This window comes from Chaetura pelagica, unplaced genomic scaffold, assembly GCF_000747805.2.
Source record: "Chaetura pelagica isolate M959 unplaced genomic scaffold, ChaPel_1.0 scaffold11, whole genome shotgun sequence".
NCBI lineage: Eukaryota > Metazoa > Chordata > Aves > Apodiformes > Apodidae > Chaetura > Chaetura pelagica.
In genome coordinates, this window is record NW_009952694.1 from 6,254,545 (window position 1) to 6,279,705 (window position 25,161).

The window sequence follows — 25,161 nt, forward strand, 5'->3', positions numbered from 1 at the left end:
TATGCTGCTGTCTGCCTGGAGTCAGTTAAATGAAAGGAAGTTGTAAGGAGACACTGAAACAAACTACGTAAGAAGACTTAAGGCCTCTTACCTCTGAAGCAACGCCCGTAACAGTAGCTGAAACACTATTGCAAAGGACTCAGCTGCTTCACCATATGCTAAGGGAATTAATCCCACTAGCTCAGTACCTTTGGAAAAAGATTAAGATGGTGCTTCCTTCTGGGGAAGATGTGAGAGTAATCTTAAAACAGCTGTAGTAAACTCTCAAAAAGGAACATCTTCAAGTCCTATCTCCATTGGGATGGGCTGAAGTAACTGGCACTATGAGGACCTAATTCTTCTTGTCAAGATAGGAAAATGGTAGAATTTTACTCTCAAGTAAAGCTTAGAAGTCTCATCTGTGACATACACAATGGAATATCAGAAAGGGGACATATGCAATTGCCTACACCATCCCTCCCAAAAGGAGAAGGCTGGCAAAGGCAACACTTTCCAGCAGTACTTTCCTACAGAAGAGAATCAGTGGACAAAAAAAACCCACAACACATAACAAAAACCAACCAAACAAAAAAACCACAAAAGCAAAAGGAGATAATTGGTTTTTTAGAAAGCAAATTGTTCAGTTCTGAGGGAATCAATTCTACCACACTAATGTAAGAAGCGGATTTCGGGATTTTCCAGGCTGAAAAACATAAGCTTTTGGCATTTTTCCTGCAATTCTTTTTAAAAATAACAAAGAAACCCATGCTTCTTGGCTCCTAGCTGTTCCTAAAAAGATATTAAACCACTACTGTACCTTCTGCAAACTGAGATAATTGCTGACCAAGTGAGACTTATACAATTATGAGGTATTTTACAAGACTAGACTCTTTGGTATTGCACAGACTTTCACTGTACTAGACAGCATGTAAACTTACGAAACAAATAGACAATCAAGTTACTTAAGAAATAGGTCAACTTTGAAATGTTTAATGAAGGGTTCCGCTGCCAGCCTGAAATAGCCATGAGATTCCCAGATTTTTACCTTCTTGCCCCCAATGTATCCTCCAGCAGCTCCAAAGCTTTTGGTGAATGTTCCCATCATAACATCGACATCTTCAGGGCTGAGTCCAAAATACTCCACTACACCCCGGCCACTGGGACCCAGGGCACCTATACTATGAGCCTCATCAAGGTACAGATAGGATTTGTACTTCTTCTTAAGGGCAATCACTTCAGGCAAACGGACTATGGATCCCTCCATACTGTTGAGAAACAGAAATTCAGTGTGAATTTATTTAATGGCTGGGGCCTCTTCATAGACCCTCAAATCACTAAGCTCTCTTTTCTTCACTCTTTCAGTCATTATGAACACACAAAATGTTGTAGAAACATGGGGTTCTGTGGAGAGACGACAGACGACTCCACGGTGCACCTGGGGCCCATATCTCTACTTTTCTACCTGTTTAACATCCTTGGGATGCTTATATAGAGACTAAACAGGAGCAGCAACAGTGACAATTTTATAATTTTATTTTCTCATTTTTACTTCCACTCTAATGTTAGTATTTTGATCTGACATCTACTTACCTGTTGTTTTCAAGTTTAAGATCTGACTAGGCTCTCATGACTAGCGTTCCAAAACACCCCATCTTGTGCTGAAAGTCACCAACTGAAATGCCTAACACAGCTAAGCCTCCTACATGCTCCCGTTCACTCTCAGCAAAAACATTCCATTTGTGCCATTCCATTCACACTAGCATCATCTAGTGAGCACAGAAAGAATGGAATAGACAAGCAATAAAGACCTCACCTCTGATGTAAATAATCTGCTCATATTAATTAATCTCTAAAATCTAATCAGGATGTGGGAAGCACTGTGATAATACCAGCTGCAGATACAGTATTAGCAACAGGAAGTCCAGGATGTCAGATACACATAACTCAGTTTATTTTGCAGATGAGATTAATGAAGTAACTATGAAGCAACAATATTCAGTTTGATTTGGCAGAGGAACCCAAACAGTAAGCAGCTAGATCTCATGTAGAGGGTCTTAGGAATATAAAGAATAGTTTGTACCTGTATATTCCTTCCACCAAGATAAGAATTTTTTTCCAGGGCCTCCGTGTACGAGGTTGCCCATGCACAATAGCATCTTTGAGCAGCTTCTCCAGGCTTTGCATATCTGCACCAGAAATTACTGTTAAACAGTACCAAAACAGCTACTAGCTTGACCTTTGACATGACTAAAGACAGCAATACTCCAGAAATGCACCAATTGCTCCAGTGTGGAGGACAGACCATACATAAATCAGTAAGCATGGGCTTTATCTAGCTGTGAGCCCACAGATGAGATTAAATGGAATGGCTGACTGTATGAAATCTGAGGAATAATTTCATGATCTTAAACAAAAAGCACAAGTTAGAGCATTATGCAGAAAGAGAAGGGAAAAAAAAAAAAAAAAAAGAAAGTTATCTCCTTGAGAGGAAAAGATAAAGCAATTTAGGTACTAAGTGTGCCCTTGTGGATAGAAATAACTCAAAAAAGAATAAGGAAGCTCAAGGATAATTAACTAAAAGATAAGACAGGTAAAAGTGCAGGACAAGAAGGGGCACAAATATACTTTTTTGTTACTTTGTTTAAAATTGAAGGGACTGGATGTGTGGAACCAAAACCAAAAACAGAAAAGGAAGAAAAAAGAACCACCAGTGTAGGAAAGTGGTCATATCAGAAACTAGACAGGTGAAGCTGTCAGTGGCAATGTATTCTGAAACCTTACTAGCTTTGGCTACAAACACTTGACATGATCCTAGGAGACCTAACTAATGTGAGCAAATAAATACACATTAAATCAGTCCTGAAAAAAATGAGGAAGGGACAGGAGAGAGGAGTAACCAAACTGTAAAAACTAAAGTGCTGAGCAAGAGACCACTATAAATTCTCAGGCATGAAAAAGAGCACAAATAGTCATGAAACGAGGACTGGTAGGATAGGGCAGTTGTAGCAGCAAGAGGAGCTTATCACTTAAAACTAGTGCAGAAATTACACAGCAAAATGGGTCAGTTAAGAGACTGTTAAAAGACAGGTAATGTTAAAAAACAAAGATGAAACAGTCAGCAGTGTAGTCCCTGCATCACATTTCTCAAGGAAGGAAGAACAAGCTTCTAAGTGCAGTTAGGGAGAACAATGGAATATCTCTGCTCTGATATCTCAAGAAAGAGGGAAAGACTGGGAACTAGGTCTGACCTTAATAAAGAAGACAAACTGCAGAATGAGAAAGAAAAAAGAAAACGTTGAAAAAGGATGTTAAGGGGGGATTTTTCTTTTTTTCCCCATAATTTCTAAAAAGCATAATATGAATGAATCTATTAATCAGAAAAATGAAGTTAACTAAGGCAGCATAGAGTATAACAAGAGTAGGACTGAACACATACATAAGTATTAACCAAACATAATCTTGATAGGTCAAGATCATTGCTTGCATTTAGCCTTCTGATTCTAATCTGTCACTTCATTCTCTTTCAGAGATCCCCACCATATAAAAATACCCCCACTATCTCACCACTGCTTGTTTGTACCACATTCCCACAGATGACCTATTCTCCTGCATCACACCAGAACTTCTACGTCCCGCACCTCATCCCCAGAACTATTTGTTTGTCGTTGTTCTCTGAAATTTGATACAATGTTCAGAAATATATCTATACAAATGCAGAAGCTGAATGCAAAGCTTTTTTTATCTTGCCCCGCAATCAAGACTTATGAAGAATTAAGAAATAAACAATCACTGAATGTTACTGCAGGGTCTACACTTCTGTAAAGAAAATTATTCAAATGATAGAGAACAAGAAAGAGAGAACACAAAAGAAACACTACGCACAGCAGAGGATCCACTACCAAGTAGGACAAAGAAAGGAAAATTATTTCAGCCACCCAAGCCTTGCTGTCACCACCACACACTTCAAAGAGAGAAAGATTTGTCATGATCTCAGAGACTGAGACTGTAAAGAAAATTAGGAGTGGCTGAAGAATGAATGTATGGCATTGTTTATCAAGGACAACCAGGTAACTCCTCCACTGAGAGTAAGGGAAGGAAACTAGGTATTTTTCACCTGGAAGGTATCCCAAATACCTCCTCTGGAGGAAGCTGAAACTAGACAAGTGAAAATTCTGTGTATTTTGGAAACAAATGCCTAAAGCAAGTAACTCAGTTAAATTAATCGATGCTTCACAGCCCAAAGATTCATTTTGCACTACATTGTACCAATGTATGACTGTCTTAATTTAGCTAGGATATCTGCATACATAAGCTTTTGTGTCTGTAGGGTCATGTCAGCATCTGGTCCAAACCCAAAACTTTCTTATCCCCCAGACTGTAAGCTAGAACACTGCAAGACTGCACTACTAGGTGACACTGACTGTCAGAATAGTCTAGCCACGCTGAGCTGTCCAAGTAGCAAGAAGCAATGTTGTAACACTAGTGCACCTTGACTTGCCAAAGGGCAGCATGTCCCTCTTCAGAAGCCAGAACAGCTTCAGGATAAAAATATTATTGGTTAAGACTTAACATATCAAATAATACCCAATTCAGGATGATTACATTCTCAGCAGCAGCAGTCTTCTGACCTTTTGGGTAACCAGCAATTGATTTCCTTGCATGAAACTGGATTTCCAACTACTAGAAGAGAGAAGAGATTGTATCTAATCTATTGAATCTGCAGAAAGGCAGAGCCCACCATCTGATACTTACTGTTGTGCTTAAAGATTCGAATAGTTGCTCCTGACAGTCTTGCTCCAAGCACTAGTGATGCATGATTCAGTTCATCGCTCAAAATGAGACAGCCCTGAATTGAAGGGAAAAGAGGAAGATATTGAAAAGGTTACTTTTCACAGCCAAGCATATAATACCTTTCAGCTCTGAACTGCTTAGAGATCAAATAAATTTCAACATAAATGCACCTACTCCAGGCAAGACTTGCTAAGAAACAACTTGCAGCCTTAGTATGGCAAATAAAATACACAACTGGTGTTAATAGAAAAGAAGCACTGAAGTTTCACTTCTCCCAAAAGTCCTGCAGCTGAATCTGCCTGAATAGATCTCTAGATGCTGATCCACACTTGTCCTCCTATACAGTCAGGAAAACCACAGCAGAGCAGCCTGCTGTTGTTCACTCAGAAAGTCTGAGTTTCTGCTAGGAAACAGGCCACCAAAGTCCTAGGCAAAAGACCTTAGCAAAGTCGCACTATTCTGTATGTTAGGAGATAGCCACTGACTAAACTCATGTGTGCTTAGTGATAGCAAAGGGACAATTATTTCTGTTCATTAAAGAAAATTAAGTGCTTTTTAGATGAAGGATAACATACAAGAGACAGAAATGAAAAACAAAACTGCAGAGTGAAATGTAGAAGTTTTCTGAAGTCATTAAACATTACATTGAATTTGTTTGCTTTTTCAAAACAAGGAAGATCTATCCTTGGACAAGAATCAAAACAGGGAATGTCTGATGAGAGCAGCAACTACTGCAGATCAACAATTCATCTACTGAACATTCAGTTACAGTGTTATTGCTATGGACTACTGGAATGCATATTTGGGGATTAGTCTGTAAGACAGTAATAATATTTCTAAATAACCTTGACCCACTAATTACTATGCAAATTTGCTGCAACTCTAGAAGTGATTTTGTCAAGTTAAAAATCCAGAAAGCATGTCAAGATGCTGATGACTCTAAACACATGCCCTATATTTCTCTATTAAGAACTGGTGGAGGGAAGAGTCAAGAACATTTCTTCTCTACAATGAGAGTTCCTAGAAGGAACTGTGAAAAGCACTGCCTACAGTTACACAAGGATGTATGACAGGCAATAGTCTTCTCTCTACAATAAAGGAAACATTGCACTAGAACTGCAATTTACTTAAAAATACTCTACATCCTGGGAAAGTTCAAGACCGCTTTTCCCCCAAAACTGCACCAAATTTTAGCTGCTGGTGCAGGGATTCATACTGCATATTTCAATGTCTTTGTCATAAAAAGCATGGAAATCTGCAACATTTAGCAGCAACCTTGCATTTGAGAGAGTATCCAGAAAACTAACACTACCAATATCAAGAAAAACTTAAGTCAGTGAAGATCAGACTTACCAACACATCCTACAAGGCAAACACAGAAACCAAAGTGAATGCCACATTTTACCACAAAGTGATGCATATATAAATTGGGTAGTTTAGTTCTGAGCCCTTCATTTTGCAAATGAACTACACATGGAAATTAAGCTGTTTTCCTACAACCAAAAAAAAGACCCTTCCAGCACTGTTGCTCCAACTGCATTATCTAGACCCTGTCAGTCCAGAGCCATGATGAAAAGCTGTGCGGAAGGTAGTACAGAACGCTGTTGCTATCTAGTTACAGTAACTACATTAATGACACTTCTCCAAAACAGGCAAGTTTCAGAGTCCAGCTTAGCCTCAAAAGGTCTAACAACTTCTGACTATGTAATCCTCAAATCTCACATTATCTGTGGCCTAGGCTCAGCATACTTGGCAGTGACTGTACCAAGCAGCCCACAACTTGTCTGTCAACAGTGGGTCTCTCCTACTGAAAACTGCCAGGTGTAGAAAGACCTGCTTTTAGTGATGCTTTAACAGTGCCAAAATAAAACTTTACATGTGCACCAACTACATTTGTTTTCAGCATCTGATTTGTAGAAGCTGATGTTAACAAGGCATAGTGAATAAAGTTAAACTAGGTAATGCTGATGAAACTCTTTAATTCCTTTTGCTGACCAATGCTAATCAAATTATGGGGTAGAGCTGGATCCTAGGATAGTCAAGTTATATTTGTTGCTATTAAAATAAGATGCAGCAGCAACCAACATAAGCCAAGCGGATGCCATAGAGCAAAACTGAACAGGTTGTCCAGTATCATATATTCATGAGTAATTTTATTGCACTGGTTTGTGTTTTTTAGCTAATTAAGTTGCAATACAGGTGCAATACGATGTAAATAATCATTGGCTTTAAATCATATCACTGACTGCCAAAGAAAATCATCCTGGCCAAAGGCAGGTGCCACTACTGGTTTTATTTGTGAAACCTCAAAAAATGTTCCAAGCAGCTTTGCACCTAAAATGTATGTAGGACATACAGAGAGACAGAAAGAGTAGTGTAAAACAAACAAACACAGCCCAAAAAAACCCGAGAGAGCAAGCACAAGCGTCTCTGGGCTTTGCTGAGGACTCTATCAAATTATTGCCAAACAGGCTGTGCACACACAGTCAGTGGTGTACTGGGTGATGCCAGAATTCAGGATTTATGCAAGTCTTTTGTAGACAATGAAGAAAGCAAAAGTGCAGAGAGAAGCAAGTTCAGGCAGCCAAAAATTTAGTGAACATTCTGAACAGTGAAATGGTTCACTTGACAAGAACTCTTTCCTTCAGAAGTGAGCATTCACCTGAGTACAAGGGCAATTCTAGTGTCATGAGGCAGAAGCTTTTTACTACTTAAAGTGCACAAAAACTAAGTATGCTCATTACTAACACAGTTTCTAACACAGACTACTTTATTTATTTATGAAAAGAGTTGGTTTAGTAAGGGTGCATGAAAACAGGTATGCTGCATGCCTTGGAATTTACTGTTCAGATCTTCTCAATGATTGTAAAAACTGCTAAAAGTTCAAATGTGAAAACAAAGAAGCTGAGCAAGCTGTCACAAGGGTATTCACATAAGATATTAAAAAGATACAGTGGAATCCACATACACACAAAAAAGTTAGTAACTTTGCAGTAATGGGCAATTTGCAATGAGTTACATCAGATCAAAGAGTCTGCTTCAATGTATTTGACTGTGTGTTCTGAATCGAAAAAGTTGCACAAATATCCTTTATCATTTTTCTGTTGAAGAGAGAACTGAGGAGACGAGAGAAGACAAAGAACAGAGAAATGCAAGTCAAAGATATGTCAGGAGTAACATACATTGTTCAAAATAAGAGACCTTTGACTCCAGAAAGACTAGATTTGAAGCACTGAATGTCTCTCTGACATCAGACTCAAAAAAGTCTTTCGTTATGGAAAGCATCTGATATTTAAAAATTAACAGACCAAGAAGCATTACATAGACAGCTTTACTTCATTGTTACAAATAAAATAGCATGTGGGAAGACACTACAGCTGGTCATAACGAGATTCACCAAGAAGAAAAGTTGCTTGGAAGAAAAAAGCAGCAATTTAATAATCTGTAGATATCACAGGTGGAAGAATTTATAAGGTGATCTCAGGAACTGGAAAAATAAATAAAAGGAATAAACTGAAAATAGCTCATTACAAAGAATTCCAATAGGCTAGTTATTAGGCTAACAGTGGATCATTTTCAAAAAGAGGAAACGGTTCCAATACTTGCACTATTTTCCTCTAAGCAGGAGCTAAGAGAACATATATTTTGCATCAGAAGATGCAAACTAAGAGCTCTGTTCCATTGCATTTTCCATTAACTAAACAAACTATAGCTTTCGATACAGGACACTTAGGCTGTATTGTGTACTGTTTTACAGGGCACACAGTAGACATCTGTCTTTGCATTTGATCTTGTTTTTCCTCAAATAACACTTCCACTAGGATTTTGCTCCCTCAAAGGAGCGATTTTTCAGCTGTTGCTCAGAGATAATAAATTCTGTATCTATCAACATGCAGTTTAGCTTACTTGTGTCTCACTGACACAGTCACTTCTTAGTGTCTAAAGAGCATTAAAATACCTTTAGCCAATCAGCCTGTTAATCAGCCAGCATTTCAAACACTGATGAGCAGCCTGAGGAAGCAAGCCTTAACATTCTAAGCTCTCTCTCAGAAAGATAACATCATCTGGACTGCTACTTCTACATGGATGCTGTTTCCCAAACAGATTTTTGCAAAGGTTAGAGATGCATACTGTGAACTACAGTTTCCACACAGAGTATCTGTAGGGATTGCCACTGAAGAAAAACAAAAACAAACAAATAGCTTTTAGAAAACCCAACCAGCAGAATCCTTGTTAGATGAGCTTTTGACAGAGTCTTAAAGTCATACCTTGCCAACTAAAGCAGGAATGTTCATAGAGTTGGTTGCAAACCCCATTCCATATGTCATTGCAGATTCCACACCTAGGAACCTGGCAACTAGCTTCTCCAGCTCCTCATGTTTGTCCAAGTTTCCTGCACATAAAAAAAATGACAAATTCAGAGTGAGAAGAAGCTTTCACTAACTGCCTCCACCAACCAAGGCTGCTCCTTATTTAAGGACCAATAAGAGAACACTGAAAAAAAAACAGATACGAAAACATAAGTGAGCCAATTGCTGTGCTATGTGAACTAGAACCAGCAAGTAAATTTGTCTTCACTAAAGTAAAAGCTTCTTTATTGAAAAGTCTCACGTTCAAAAGCTGGTACAAGTAATGTTTCTAAGACCTGTGAACAGATTGCAGACCTTGAAACATACATTTGGGGAACATCCTATCTTGCTTTGACTTACCCATCTCCTGCCTGGTGCTGCACACCCCAGCACCATACTGGGACAGAACTTTGGCTGCTGCTTCTTGGCAAGTTCCAGCATTCTGTGAAAATCCAAGGTAGTTGTAGGAACCCATATTAATAATGTCCTTTATCACTCTCCCTGTGTACCTGTGTTTTAAAAACACAAGTTAGAACACTCACAACTAAAAAAAAAAAAATTACACCAAAAGATTCTTATTCCAACTTCCTAGAATATACACTGAAATGCTAAAAATCAGAAGAACCAACCCTGAAATCTTTTCATTATTGCTCCTCATAATCAAACTGAAACAATGAAGTGAAAAAGATGCTTTCCCTATCTTATGGTCTCAAATTAGTTCCCAGAAGACTTTACATTAAAAGATGAATTTGCTACCATATCTAAAATTGCTTAAGCCTTCTCAAACTGTTTGTTATCTCTCTGATACATCCCCCCTTCATCCCACAAACATAAAACTTTTTTTTAATTATAAAATAAGATCTCTAGATTAATTAAATTGGCAGCCCCTCAAGCAGGACATCCTCTAACCACAGAAAGGAAACACATCTGGCACTGCTCTGCTAACAAATATGTGGACAAGGAGATTAAGAAGAAGACTAGCGGAAAAAGGTTTTAATTATTTTTTCTTTGAAAGCCAAAGAGACATGATTAGTTTCACCAAAGACTGTGCTGCAAACCTCTTCACATCAACCTTGTGATACATCCTATCCCATTTATAAAATTCTGCCCTCACATTTCTGATTTTGTTTCTACAGACTACTTGAGTTCTGACTCAAAACAATCATGTTCGATTCTGTTTCATGCAGCAACATTTACTTTGAGTCTCAGGACTGACTCTCAATCAACACAGAGTCATAAATCGCACTGCAATCCCAAGTATGGACTCACGTGAATGTCCAGTTATAGTCATGGGAAACTCTCTCCATCATGTCCACTGTTGCCCCCGGCACACTGCAGATTGGACGGTTCCAGCTGTCCCGAATGCGCATGTAGAGGTTTCTGTTGTAGAAATTTTCAAAGTCCTGATACAACGGGACAAAGTCCTGAAACACATCAAATGCACTCCAAGTAAAAGGAAAATACATAATACAGCAAACTAGGAATAAGAGAAAAAAGCAGTTTCTGTTATTTTGGTGTAATTTATAAATAAATTTTAAAAAATAAAAATCAAGAAAACTTAAGAAAAAGTTAAGAATTACTCATCACAAGCCATGAAACCAATTCCATCCAAAGGGGTTTTAATCCTGGAAATTTGTATCAGTGCAAAATTATTTGAAGGTGAGACAGCAGCAAAACTGAAGAGATGCATCTGCTAGTGCAAAAAACATCTGCTTGATGTTAGTTCCAAACATTCTTAACCTGCACATCTACCATGCCCCCAAGATTTCCTCAACAGTAGGTGCTTACTTGTAGTGTAACTTAAGTAGCTCATATAATCTAAAAGCCATCAACAACTAGAAAGAACAGGCATGGCATTAGGTCACATTTCAAATTAGAAAGCTTCAAAGAATTCCAATGTATAGGAGAGGGAGTGCAGAAAGCAATGAAGAAACTGAACAGGGAGCTCCTAGTGACATAATGAGGTCTTGTTCTCTGAACTTAAAGTTAAGACTTGAAATACACCTTGGCGCTTTCCAGCTCTTACTGGGTAGCTGAAGAGAGCATTTTTCTTGAAACACGGAGTATCCCTTTGTGAAATGCATGGGCACATAATCTATCAAAGCGATTTGTGTTTAACTTTCAGAGTTAAGCAGAGCGAGGGAGTGTGCAATTGCTTTTTGACATCCAACAGGATGCGTTGTTCTACTGACTACACAAAGAATTTGAAAACTGAGGTACTCTGCCATATTTTATTCTATACATAAGAAATGAATTTAGTATAGCAGCACTAGCATTATTATAGAGGCTACCATTCAAACATGCCAGAATTTTTTGTTCTGAATCCAAGCTAGTAAGCTACATTATGACATCTCTCTTTTGCACAGCTAATTGGCACTTAAGTCCCACAGGATTTCTTTACATGAGCATTTCCTGAATTCTAGCTTCCCTTCCAATGTTTTTCAGGAAAAGTAAGTGACTGTCATGAATGGATAACACACAAGAACATCAAACTAACTGACAGCAAGGACATATGAGCACTCAAGGACACTTTTTTCTGACCTGCTTAAAATGTTCCAAAATAATGAGATTTCCTTATTACTATTTTATTAAAAGGAAGTCCAACATTCAGTAGTGTTAAGAATGCATAATTCATTTGCTATTGTCGAAAAAAAAGAGAAGTCTTTCTATTAATCTACAAAAGGATAATGTAGCATTTAAGACAAAGCTAAGAGCCAGTATAGCATTTCTTCCTGTTTTTCACAAGAGAAATGCAAACGTGGTGAGCAGCATTTTATTTTTGGTGACAGGATAAGCAAGATAGAATATCTCTGACCAAGGATTATGGTGCTTGACATCTGTATTACTGAAGCAAAACTGGGAGCATTTATGCCAGCTTTTTAATACCAACTCAAACAAATGACACTGACAGGGTTTTACTTACAATGCTTAACTGCAGGGAGAGTACTTTTTTCTTTACTTTCCTATTTTAATTATTTAACAACTTGGTCCTTCAGTTTGGAGTAGAGGAACCATCTAGGTCCACCCCTTTGCATTCCTCTAACGGAAGCTGGATAGGAGAGATGAAGCCCAAAAATGCAACTTCTAAACAGACATGGTGGCACCTAAGCCTCCCTCTGGTTTGTCTATGCATACTGACATGCCAAGAAGGCACAAAGATATTAATTATAATATTTTAAACTATGGAAAAAACACAACAAATTTAGCCAGTGATCAGTCCTCCAGAGAATCACAACTATGCCCTTTCGCAGCAAAGACAGACAATGGGAACAAGATTTCTGTCAGCTTAGACTCATGCAAGGGCAATTACTTCTTATATGTTCCTCTGCTTATAGTTCTGCATTAATTCACATATGACAGGTCTTATCTGAAGGCTGTTTGTCAAGAGAGATTAAAAAGGATAGTAGGTAAGATAATACAATGTTGTAATCCCCTAGAAAATAATTAATTTTCTTAAGTTTTCAAAGCTCTATTCTTCCTTGACTTTAGGGTCTCATGTTGTTCCAGGCAGAAAGTGGGTTTCAAGGCTGAATCACTAACAAACTGGTCACTTAGAACAGAGAAAAACATGCTGGTATTGACAAATGCATTTACGAACTTCCTTCATATATGAAAAGTTACATAGCTACTGTAATACATAGTGGTGATGTGTATGAGTACTTGCAGCAATACAGTGAGAAGATCCCAATTCATGACACAAAATCGAGATAATTATCTCTAAGTGTCTGAAACCCTCTGCTACATTATTTGTAAAGGGGTGGGGGAACTAAGATGATCAAAAAGAAACTTTGGCACATTAGAAGATCAATACTTGAGGGACTTGTACTTGTTATGTCTAATTATAATCTACTGAGAGTCTTTTAAGCATTTCCAGCTCCTCTTAACCAACTTTACATGAAAATTCAGCTTTGCAGTAGTTACTCAAGCACACTATGTGACATAGGAAACAACTGAGACTTTAGCTGAGGTTCTTGGCTAAGAGCAGAGCCTGGAAATGAGTCATTACACCAACTCAAGCAGGTATGCCTGGGCTGATAAAGTCAAATCTCACTGCAGATTACTGATCAGATAGAGCACGATTTATTTTGAAACTCAAGCTGACAAAGCAGAAAGAGTAACAAGTTCATCTGGGGAGATAAAGACAATCATCCACAACAGGTAGACACCACCAAGAGGTATAACAAAAGTATGATGTCACAAGCCAACAATTTAACTAAACTGCACTGTTTAAACTGAACTAGAGAAGTGCTCTGAATCTAATGATGATAAAAGTTGTCTTAAAAGACAAGAAGAATTCATGGAACAAATTACAGGTAAGGAAATAAAGGTATAATATGGGACACTAGCCTTAGTTTTTAGGGGTACTAAACTGTAACATCATAGCAAAAGGCTCTAGGTGCAGTGTCAGCTTAATTCTTAATGTCAGCCCCTTTTATTGTCCATCTTTCCCCCTTGCCTCCCAATAAACCATAATCTGCTAGCTCTTATGAGAAAGTTCCTCAAAACAGGACAGGCAAAAAGCGGTACTTTGGTCTGAATCAAAACTGGATTGCCTCTTTCCTCAGTAATCCTAACACTACCAAGAGGTTCTCATGACCCAAGCACTTGAGAATGCAAAAATTAGAAATAGTAGATTTAGAATCACAGAATGGTTTGTGTTGAAAGGGACCTTAAAGATTGTCTAGCTTCAATCTCCGTGCCATGCGTAGGGACACCTTCAACTAGACCAGGTTGCTCAAAATGCCATTCAACCTGGCCTTGAACACTTCCAGGCATGAAGCATGCACAGCTTCCCCGGGGCAACCTGTTCCAGTGTCTCACCAGTGCTACAGTAAATAATTTCTTCCCAATATCTAACCTAAATCTACTTTCTTCCAGTTTAAAGCCATTACCCCTTGTCCTATCACTACAAGCCCTTGTAAAAAGTCCCTCCCATCTTTCCTGTGGGCCCCTACTGGAAGGCTGCTGTGAGGTCTCAGCAGAGCATTCTCTTCTCCAGGCTGAACAACTCTAACTCTCTCAGCCTGTCTTCATAGCAGAGGTGCTCCAGCCCTTTGATCATCTTCATGACCCTCCATCAGACTTGCTCCAACAGCTCCATGTCCTCCTTGTGTTGGGGACTCCAGAACTGGGCACAGTACTCCAGATGGGATCTCATGAGAGCAGAATAAAGGGGCAGAATCAAATCCTTTGACCTGCTGGTCATGCTTCTTTTGCTTCAGCCCAGGACACAGTTGGCTTTCTGGGCTGGAAGTGCACAATGGTGGCTCATGTTGAGCTTTTCATTAACCAATACCCTCAAGTCCTTCTCCTCAGGTCTGCTCTCAATCCATTTTCTGCCCAGCCATATCTGTGTCTGGGATTGCCCCTGCCCAGGTGCAGGACCTTACCCATGGCCTTGTTCAACTTCCCATGGTTTACACAGGCCCACCTCTCAAGCCTAAGTTCCTCTGGATGGCCATCCTTCCCTCCGGTGTGTCAACCACACCACACAGCTTGGTGTCACCAACAAATGTGCTGAGGGTGCACTCAATCCCACTGTCCATGTCACCAAAGATGTTAAACAACACCAGTCCCAAAACTGACCCCTGAGGAACACCACTCTTTCTAGGCATAACAGAGAATATCAGCCTAGGATGGAACATCTTCATTTGGAGAAAAATAATCAGGAGTGAATATTCACTCAGTGAGTTGATTCTTTTAAGCAATCTTCAGAATAAGAAGTTAAACAACTGCAAATATTCTGTTTCCAAAGAAGAGAGCAAAAGCAGCATATTCTTTTGTTTGAATCCATATGAACATGGAGATAAAAAATCCTAACCAGTTGAATTCCTGTAAATTTAAGCTTAGAACACACCTCCTATTGGTAAGGTGTTGCCTGATTAAGAAGCCCAAGTACTAGTGGTCTCCCAGAAGCCTGAAAGGCACAGCAATTTCAATAGGGAAACAAGGGAAGAATAAAATTCTCCCTTGGGGTTCAGCACCTTAGCATAGGTGATTTTGGAATCCAAGATTTCATAATACTGTACATTAATGCTACAAGAAGTGAAGGTCATAATGAGAGCTTTGTAACCATTAGCCTGTGTCACAGTGACATGAAAATGCAGGCATATTGCTTTTAGAGTCAAGTTTTCACAGGGCTGCACCTAAGCTAACAAATGGTGCCATGAGCACCAGCTGGGCTTATCTACAGTTCACATAAAGTGTTCCTTGATAATACTAAACCAACTCTGAATGGAAATGAAATAGACAATTATAACAAATTTCAGGCTTCTAGAAGGAAGCAGAAAGACCAGTTCCATCTCACTGCTACATGAGTCAAGAAGTAGTGGAGCAATAACTGTGGGCAGCCTTTATAGCATCAGGAGGCCACTGATGAGCTACACAGATGCTAAGACAATGTTGAGCAAAAGGCTCCAGTTTACTGCCCCTGAGATACTCCTGCAGCTGGATTCCTATGAACAAGCATTTGAAAAACCCACATGCTAGAAATATGTTCTAGCTGGGCCAGGTTACTGAGCATGAAGAGGTACTTTTAAGAAAGTTACTGGCCATGCTCACACAGTTGCTCCCATGTACAAAATGTACAAGGTATTCAACAGGCAAATCAGACCAGAAGGGAAAAGTGGATTTGATCTTTCCTATGAAATCCTACAAGCATATTGCAGACTTAAATACATTGTATGACCAGACATTAAATTGGGTATGCCTAAATTGATTCCAGAGTAACAGAGAATTGCTCATCTTGCTGCTTACCCATGACCGATAATGCTTCAGAGACGACGTGCTACACAACACTGGTTTCCAGGAAAAGCCCAGTTGGATATGTTTTAAACAAAGCCAAATCCCATCAGAGTATTTCCTGGAAATCAGTACTAGCAAAGCCTGTCCCTTTTCACCCCTTTTGTACTCTGACAGTGAGGGAATATTAGGTTTTCCTGGAATCATTAATTTCAATGCAAGGTTCTAATAAATTCCAGGAATATATCCACCATCAGAGATAGTCCCAATACAGACCTGTTGGAAATCCTCCTCTTAAAGCTAGTTTGGTCACTCAGTTTTTAGTGCTGATGCACAGACTAAGATTACAATATTAAGTGAAAAATTTAAAGAAGGATTTTCTTTACCAAAATAAATTGCCTCCTGAAACAACACAAAAAATAAAGTTGGCTTTTTTGTGTGTTTGTTTTTAATACTACATTTTGAACCAAAGTTTACATGATGCTTTTAACTGTGATCACCTTCAGAAACACACCATAGAAAATCCACATTTTAAATTTCGTGACTTCCAGGCAAGTCCATTCAGCCCTTTATGAAATACTTCTCAGTACTAGGTAGCTTTGCTTTGTTCACAAAGGAGGTCAACGCACACTGTTTAGCTACACAGCTAATACCACTGCTTCTGCTTTGAGCTTTTCACCTAAGCAATTATGAACTGTTTCAAAAAGCTAAAGTTAACCCTTTTGCCTGATATTTAAGGAAATCATAATAATCTAGATGCCTCTTTAGAATTTAGATAATGAAAAAGTTTACTTTCTACACAGAGGTTACAAATCTGCCAGAGTACTCCAGGGCAACCACAGAGCTCCTGTAATTTTTAAGATGATGATGATGATGATAATAATAACAACAACAAAAACAACAGTGCAAGTTTTGAGCTTTTTCTGCATACTACTACCTGCATTTCTTTACCTACAGGCTATACCCTGTCAGCCAGCAGCTTGAGTGATTTGAACATTTGAAAATAATGAGAAACTGTTTCAAAACAAGTCACTGAGCAACTTCCCTGCATCAAAATAAAAACTGGCTCCCACACAAGAAAGGCTGCAATGGGCTTGCATCAATTCACTTGCAGGCAAATAAAGCTTAAAGCAGCAAAGTGTGAGGATAAGTACTATATGTTCTAGACCTCACATGATCAGTTTTCTATTTGCTTGACACCAGAAACAACTATTCCAACCAAAGCACTAGAAAAGTGATTTAGGGAAGTACACTGAGATTTCTTCAAAACCAAAACTTTTTTAAACAGGATTTCCTATTTTTCACTGTTATGTAATATTTACTGGCACTTCTTAACTATCTCCATCCACAAACATCCGAAGTATAAAACGAAACCAGAACACACACATCTCTTCCCTGCAAGCCATGACCAACACACAGACTCAAAGGGTTTCAAATCACCTGTCTAGGAGGTGTACTTGTCAAGCAAATGTCTTTCAGAGTAAAATACAATGCTAAGTTAATTTATAAAAAAAATATAAGGTGAAATTTTTTACAATTAGGATAATCAGTTGCTAACAAACTCTGGTTTTCAACATCCTTTGTGGTGATTTTTACTGAAAGCCTACTATCAATACTGTATCCCCAAAGCAGACCTGCTGCCCAGTGTCTTCTTTTTGTACACTTCTACATGAGAGTCATGATCACTCCCACAGAAATTGACATTGTAAACAGTTTTGCAGCTTACACACTGGAAACAGAACAAGTGTTTCACAAAAGCTGTGTAACAGAAACACAACCACTACAGCACAGAGTAACACTTCCTTTATAGTCTGGCCCAATATTTTAACTTATTCTAATGTTTGGTAGATTTCTGCAACTGTTCTCTTCTGTATCAACTTCTAGTTTATACACAGAAAAATACAGAAATGTCATGTTCTCAGATGAAATGAACCAGAGTAGGTCAAATGACATAAATGAACACACTCAAATTTCAAATAACCAGCAATCCTTATCCAGATACTGTGTTAAAAGTGATACAAGATTTTTACTTCCAGATTTCAAAATTCAGCTTTGCAAACAGTGTAAATTACAACTCCAGTACTTTTAACCAATATGAAATACCTATTTATCATTAAACTCCTATGAAAATGTTTCATTAAACTCCTACGAGAAAGTTTCTGTTTTGGAATTAAGTGCCCAACTATGAATCAGCTTAATTCTACCTCATAGTGCTCACATAAATAAAAGCTACTGTGAAGTAGTTTAGACACTGGTTAGTTTACTGCACCTTAGCTAGTCTACCATAAGATGGATACACACGTTATTCCAGTGCAGCCTACAAAAAAAAAAAAGAGCCTCCACAGAAGCCTCACTTTTTTTCTTCCCCTCTCCCACCTTTGATTATTTATTTGTATTAGTGAGATGTCCTTCCTATCTTCCCTATTTTTTGCTAGTCAACTGCTTGTGTGGCTGCACAGAGAACCAGAAACCAGCAACTGGAAAACAAAGTCCCTTAACAAACAGAACCCCGATCAGCAAGAGTGAACCGATCCCCTCCGCCTTTGGAGCAAAGCTTACTGGTATTCACAAGAGGACTTGCACTAGGAGTTAGCAGGAAATAGCTTGTGAACTGCAAGTTTAAACAGCAGCTCTCCTAACAGTAAATAATTCCTGTGCAGAATAAAGGCCTCTAAAAATATTTTACAACTACTCCAAATTAGCATTATCTACTCTAGACGAACTGCTGAAGCAGGCAAGACTTTTCAGCTGGTAACAGAAGCTTTTGTGAACAGGTCTTATTATTAATTAATTATTTTAAATTGCTATTGTGAGTCAGGAGTCAGTACCTCAGATTACTCACCAGCTAACCTGCTAGTGTTCTGGACACCACATGAGTTTAAAGTCATCCAGCTTGTGCTCTAGTTCTCATTCACAAATCAAAAACTTCCAAATCAAAACACAGCCACCAGAGAAGCATCATAAAGCTTCCCATTGCTGTTAAACTCAAACCAAATCATTTTATAAGCATTTATTTATCTGCTGATGCTGGCATATGCTGTCTCTCTCCCAGAAACCCTTGGTTCTGCAGCTGAGGTATCTCTCAGCATATATTGATAACTGTTGATGCAGTTTTGCAGAGAGAGAGAAGCAGATGAAGGAACTGCTCTGCAAAAAAACCTAAAGAACAACTAAAGAAACATTATTTTGTGCAATGACACAGCAGTATTAGCATAATCTTTGGAGCATTCAGAAGAAAGGAAAACAGCAAAAAACTTTTAACACCACTCCCCAGATAATTTAACACCACTCCCCTATTATTTCCCAGTGGTTACCTTTTGTTCTTCTCTTTCTGTTGCATGTTGACACTTCTCAATCTTCCACTGCCTCATGAAATCTCGCAGATATCCAAAGAGAGTAAGAACACCATAGCCTACATAGGTCAGCACAGCAACCAGCATTGGTGTTTCTTCAAAAGCTTCATTGAAAGGCCTTTTGTATAATCCTCCATTGTGCACAATATGATTTATCTATAGTAAAAATTTAAAGAGAGGCAGTTGTGAGATATTCATTCAAGACAGACAAGCATTCAGAGTACTCCCTGGCCCTCTGATCAGGTGTAAGCTCTGCATCCCCCTGCCCAGCTCAAATTACTTCAGCTAGGCTCAGCTACTACTGACAATTTCTCTCAGTCTCCACACATGGGGTTGCCAAGCTCTCAATACAACCAAAGTCACAGTTACCAATTTAGTGCAATTTAATCTAACATCTCATTGAAATTCTTCAGCTTGTGAAGCTACATAGAAAGCATTGCCTACATTCAGGCCAACCAAAATGAAAAAAATGCCTTCCTCCTTAACCAAGAATAGGCTGCCAAGGGAGGTGGTGGAGTCAACACCCTTGGAAGTATTTCAAAGAAACGTAGATATAGTCCTTAATGACATTATTTAAGCACTAAACAGGTAAATTAGGTTATGGTAAAGGGATTTAGGCTATGGTTGGACTCAGATGATCTTCAAGGTCCCTTCCAACCAGGATGGTTCTATGATTCTATGATATAGACACAAATAACAGGCTTCCCAGGCTTACTACAGGGAAAAACAAACCATAAATTCACAGCTTTATTAAGTTAAATGTATTCTGAGGATTATGAGAACTGAAAAAGTAACTGGAAAATATAAAAGAAAGCTCAACTTTTAAAGCTTATATTATTCTAACAAAACAGGCATACTCTATGTGTCTCCATAGCTACTAGCCTAAAGATGCTGACATCAACACTGTTCTTGTCCATGAGGTGGAAATGACACCAGAGACAAAAAAGGCATTGTAAACATAGTCTCAACATTGCATATATGTCAGCACACAGAACAAAACAAGGCTTTCTGCATAAAATCCACACTAAAAGCTATCTTGCTACTTATATACTACCTCCTGAAGAGCTTGACTAGCTCTATAAAACATTTGCATGACGATCAATGACTGTCATACATAACATTTATGACTTATTAAGAGAAAATTTTCACAGCTACAAGGCAAGGACTCACTCAACATAGCACCAGGTGGAAAATCACCATGGTTTCAACCAGACTACGTGTTCAAAGAACGATCAGATCTCAAAAGTCAATCTATCAAAACATAGAAACACAGCCATTAATTGCAAATTGCTATAGAATAGTTACCTGTTATTGTTTGACTCAGGTTTGACAATAATGCTCTCGATCCCCTCCCCCTCCCACCCAGGTAGGGAAGGAGAAAGAGAGTAAGAGAGAGACTTTGCTGGACTGAAAACTAAACTATACAACTTTTATTAAACACTAATGATATAAGAAAATATATACAATTATATACAAATATGTTCAGATATGTCCAAAAGCCTCTCGTCTCCCCCCACTCCCAGCAACTCCTCCAGCACCCTCCTTAGCTATGAACAGTCCCAAAAAGTCCTGGAACTGCTGGAGAGAGCACAGAGTGATGAGGGTCAGGAGGGCTCGAGCCTGGGGGTGGAAGGTGATGGATGGACGGAGGCCTCCCTGGACGCTGGCCATGGAAGGAAGAGAAGGGAAGAAGAAGCAGGAAGGAAGTTGTCTTCTGTGATCTCTGACCTTCCTCTGAGCTAACATAGATACATGGAATGGAGTATCTCTGGCCAATTTTGCCGTCTGTCTAACTCAGCCTCCTATGGGGGGGTCACAGACCTCTCCGTAGTGTCTGAGCCAGGAGAGTGAAGGTGCGACCTTGAAAACCCAGCAGTTAGAAAAAAAATTCCAGCTGTTATCAGCCTTAGTTGGAAGGCCCTATGACTAGTTAAAAGAAAGCTTACTGAAGGAAAAAAAAAAATCAGCAAAAGGAAAATTGGCCTCATCCTGGCTCAAACCAGGACATTACCTTAGAATAGAATAGGTATGTGTGAAAGAACAGTCTCCAAGACAATTTCCCTACCTATAACCTTCAAAGGTGACAAACCTTACACCCCTTGCGAAATAGATTTATTGCTGCCAGTACCCCTAGGCTGAGGAAAATTAGAATCTATTAGATAATCCATACAGATTAAGATTGGCATACAATTCTGTAACTCTCTGGTATCCAAACATACTATGAAGGATGTTGCCAGATCAGCATGGGAGCCATGAGAAGACAAGAAGGAAACCAAGACAATACACTTCAATAAATGCTTATATTAATAACAATGCCAAACTGAGAAGAGGGCTAGGACATGGATGCATCTAGGATGCTGCTCAAATTTCTCTGGACTGTATTCAAATTGCAGTTTATAGCCAGACATAATAAGAAATGTGTTTTTTAAAATATTCTAATCAAAGAAATATCAACAACTAAGAAAGGTTGTTCCTAAATATATGAAAAAAGGGTAATAGCAAATAATTCATGAGGGGTGGGGGCCAGCAGACAAAATAAAACCAGTTATTCACTTAGGGCACTCATCACGAGGGAAAGGAATCCAGAGTTGTGCTACCTTCTGTAACAGCTGATGAATCAGTAGCAGCACATGTTATTTGCTGGCCTCACAGACACTGCATTATGCAGAAAGCGACACCCGCTCATCTCAGATGCTGTAGCAAGTTTGTGTTTCAAGCCTAACATTAATATCTTAAAAGTAATTTTTCAGAAGCAAAGGTCTGCTCTTAGGATACAACTATGTTCTAGCTATGCAGTCACTAAGGATAAACTGCACCACTACCTTCCTCATACTCATTTCTAGCTCTTCCAACAGACACATCCAGATAGCTGCAGAACAAAACAAGATTTCAACTAGAGCAATTCCTCAGTTTGATCACCATAGTTGCAGGGACTTTAGAGCTGGTGCAAGTGTGGAAACAACACAGCAGAGGCATAGTAGAAACTTCTCCCTTAGTAGCAGCACTTACTCCAGATGCAAATAATTCACTTGCAGTGCTTTGAGGCCAGTTTTAATACTGAAGAAGTTTTAAAAACATACTGCATACAGTCGTGGCTTAAGTCAGAGCATTACCATGCTTTGGAACAGGTGTAGGAACACTTTCTTACCACACTGCAGCTCAGACTGTGGCAATTTAAAGTTTTAGCAAAGGCCACAGGTTCATACACTGTTTTCTTCAGGAACAGTGCCAGCCAAAGAGACTGTCTCTGCTCTGCTCACTCCCACTTTGAGACCCCTGTATCACCTTCTGGCTTGCACAACTAAGGCTAATCTAATTTTCAGCGGTGTCTCTCCAACAATGCACTGATACAAGCTGGAAATGTAAAGGTTTGCAGAAAGTTATTTGTTAGAGCCTAATAGCCTTTAGAGTACTGCTCCACAAACTCAGTTGATAGACCTCAGCAAACATGAACCAGCACCTACTGGAGAGAGAGGTGGGGCAGTAGCATCACAACAATTAACAGACTAGGTGAGCCAATACTGCAGAAGAAAAAACATTAAAGCTTTTTCTCCCCTATTACTCCACAGATTGCTTAACTGTATCACTATGGCTCCAATTCATGAAAACATTTATTGCATCCAATCCAAGAGAGACCATGCACCAAAGCTCCTACTACTACTATTTCACAGCTTGATGAATTAAAGCTGAATTTTGTGTCCTCACACTGACAGACTAAGATGTGAAAAGCAGCTATCCAGGAGCAAGCACAAGACATATCTGCCACCTGTGACTGTCTACTAATAGCTGATTTCTGGATAAGCAGATATGGTAGTGACTATTTTGCAAATTACCTAGCATCTAATAGAGAGCACATCATGTTTTTTTCAAGTAACTGGAAGTTTATCTGAAGGAGATGAAAGGCTACATCCTAAAGGTATGGATCTGAAGTTAACTAGCACCAAAAAATAGCTACTGAAATAATTATTAAAAAAAACCTCACAAACACAACAAACCTAAAAGTATACACTATTTCAATCAGAATAAGAGCATACCCCTTTTTTACATGTCTTGAGATATGCCTCTGCTTATGACAAACGCTAAAATTATACAAGTCATTCCATATGGTCAAAACCAACACTTTTCTGAGAAAGGCCCTTTTGGGAATACATGTATTGATTCAACATGTATTCCAATCAATTACACCTCCCAGTGCTCTTCTATCAATGTACTTACACATCCTTATACTCTCATGTCAGCTACAACATAAGCTGAGAAGCTTCTGTGCCATCCCATCAGAATTAAATAAATACTCTGAATGCAATTCCATGGACTTTTCATGAAGCAAACTATAACTACAAATACACTCTCGAATTGCCTATAGAATAGACATTCAGACCCCAATGTTACATACAAGCCTGTTAATTTTTCTAAGAATGCCTTACGATCTGCACATTAGCCTTCAAACAAAAGCTTACATGCTAAAAGCCCCAAACCTCCTGCTAAAAAGCACCAAGGTCAGATTCAGAGACCAAGAAAAAAGGTGGCTACAGCTTAGTGATTAATTTCCTTTTCCGGGGGAAACAAAACAGAAAAAAGCATGCAAGATTAAGATTTTATGGTTCCAATAAGTCTTATGATAACGAAATGAGTCATGACTTTTGAACTAGAACATACTGTATATCTCAGTGGAGACTACAAAGAAAAGTTGGGGTTCACCTCTGTGGCTTATAATAGCAGGTGTATGCTCACCTGTATCTCTCTCCTTTATTGCCCAGATTGCATGTACACGGAAAAGCACCATCACACCAAGAAAGTTAACTGCAGGAGAAAAATCAGAGCACACCATCCAGCTGGTTACAGAAGGCAGCAAAGACATGGCATTCTGAATCAGCCACAGGTAATGCCTGGCGTGGTTTAAGCTCTTAGGGAAACAAATCACATAAAACAGTATTGTAGCAGTTACCAAACAGCAGCATCATACTGCTCCAGCTAGAAAGGACTGTAACAGTCTAAGCAAAACACATCAGAGCGTCTGATTATAATCATCTCCTCAACCTGGTAACAAACAGTTCCAATTCACAAGATGTTATATTACAAAACTGACTTCAGATTTAGCTCATCCTGCAAAATTAGAATCATTTCAAGGAACATGATAGTGTGTCTAGCACAGGAAGAGGATGGGATTGTGGATGCATGCACAAAGTTATACTTTGAAGACCAGGTTGGCCTTCAGACAGCATCAGATCTTGCAGTGCATTAAGGATCAAGTACCATTAGAACAAGACCCCAGCTCCACAGACAGAAAAGGTATCTCTGCCTATCCCGGGTTACTCAGATTCTTTAACAACATTCATGGAAAACACCTGACACGATACCTCTTTTGCAGTCCCCTGGCATGATTACAGGTCATCCAGCATTAGGGACAGAATAGTGTAAAAAATAATTCTCATTTAAGCCACCCAGTGAGAATAAATTAACACTAGAATGTACCCAATTGCATGCTTTGTTGATTAGAAACTCCACTATCCTACTAGAAGTCCTTTACCAGAGCATAAAAAAACCTGCAATTCATAAACAGCAGTTAGTAGTAAGCTTGGTTCTGGTTAGTACCCTTTACCATTTTCCTTTTCTATATTTGGACAATAGTATCTTCAAGGAAGGACCACCATATCTCACCCTGTCATGGATTTAAAAGAAGGTTAAATGAACCAGCAAATAGACAGATATCAGTGTTAATTGTGCTCTCGCTGCCAGTACTCAAAACAGATCATGTATGAGACTGGCATTTATTCTGAACCTGACTTCCTTTTCATTAACAACTTCTTTCTCAAAAGCACTAGGAAAAAGGCTTTTCAGTATCTTGGCTGTATTTGTGTCAGTAGACAACTTGGATAAGAACTCATCTCTAAACAAAGCATGACAGAAAATGATAGATGCAAAGGAGCATGCAAGAAGCCAAACACTCT

The 25,161-nt window shown here is 38.9% G+C and overlaps 1 protein-coding gene across 1 annotated transcript in view; it reads right to left on the bottom strand.

The window, feature by feature from the left end:
* The window catches only part of SPTLC2 (serine palmitoyltransferase, long chain base subunit 2), a 62,911-nt gene extending 43,548 nt beyond the window's left edge, over positions 1 to 19,363 (bottom strand). The window contains exons 1-7 of the mRNA XM_009993907.1: positions 19,175 to 19,363; positions 10,389 to 10,543; positions 9,480 to 9,628; positions 9,039 to 9,163; positions 4,732 to 4,825; positions 2,060 to 2,165; positions 1,025 to 1,244 (exon numbers count right to left, since the gene is read on the bottom strand). Coding sequence (XP_009992209.1) covers positions 1,025 to 1,244; positions 2,060 to 2,165; positions 4,732 to 4,825; positions 9,039 to 9,163; positions 9,480 to 9,628; positions 10,389 to 10,543; positions 19,175 to 19,300 — 975 coding nt within the window. The 5' untranslated portion in view covers positions 19,301 to 19,363. The remainder of the gene's footprint in view (positions 1 to 1,024; positions 1,245 to 2,059; positions 2,166 to 4,731; positions 4,826 to 9,038; positions 9,164 to 9,479; positions 9,629 to 10,388; positions 10,544 to 19,174) is intronic.
* Positions 19,364 to 25,161: the final 5,798 nt, after the last annotated feature.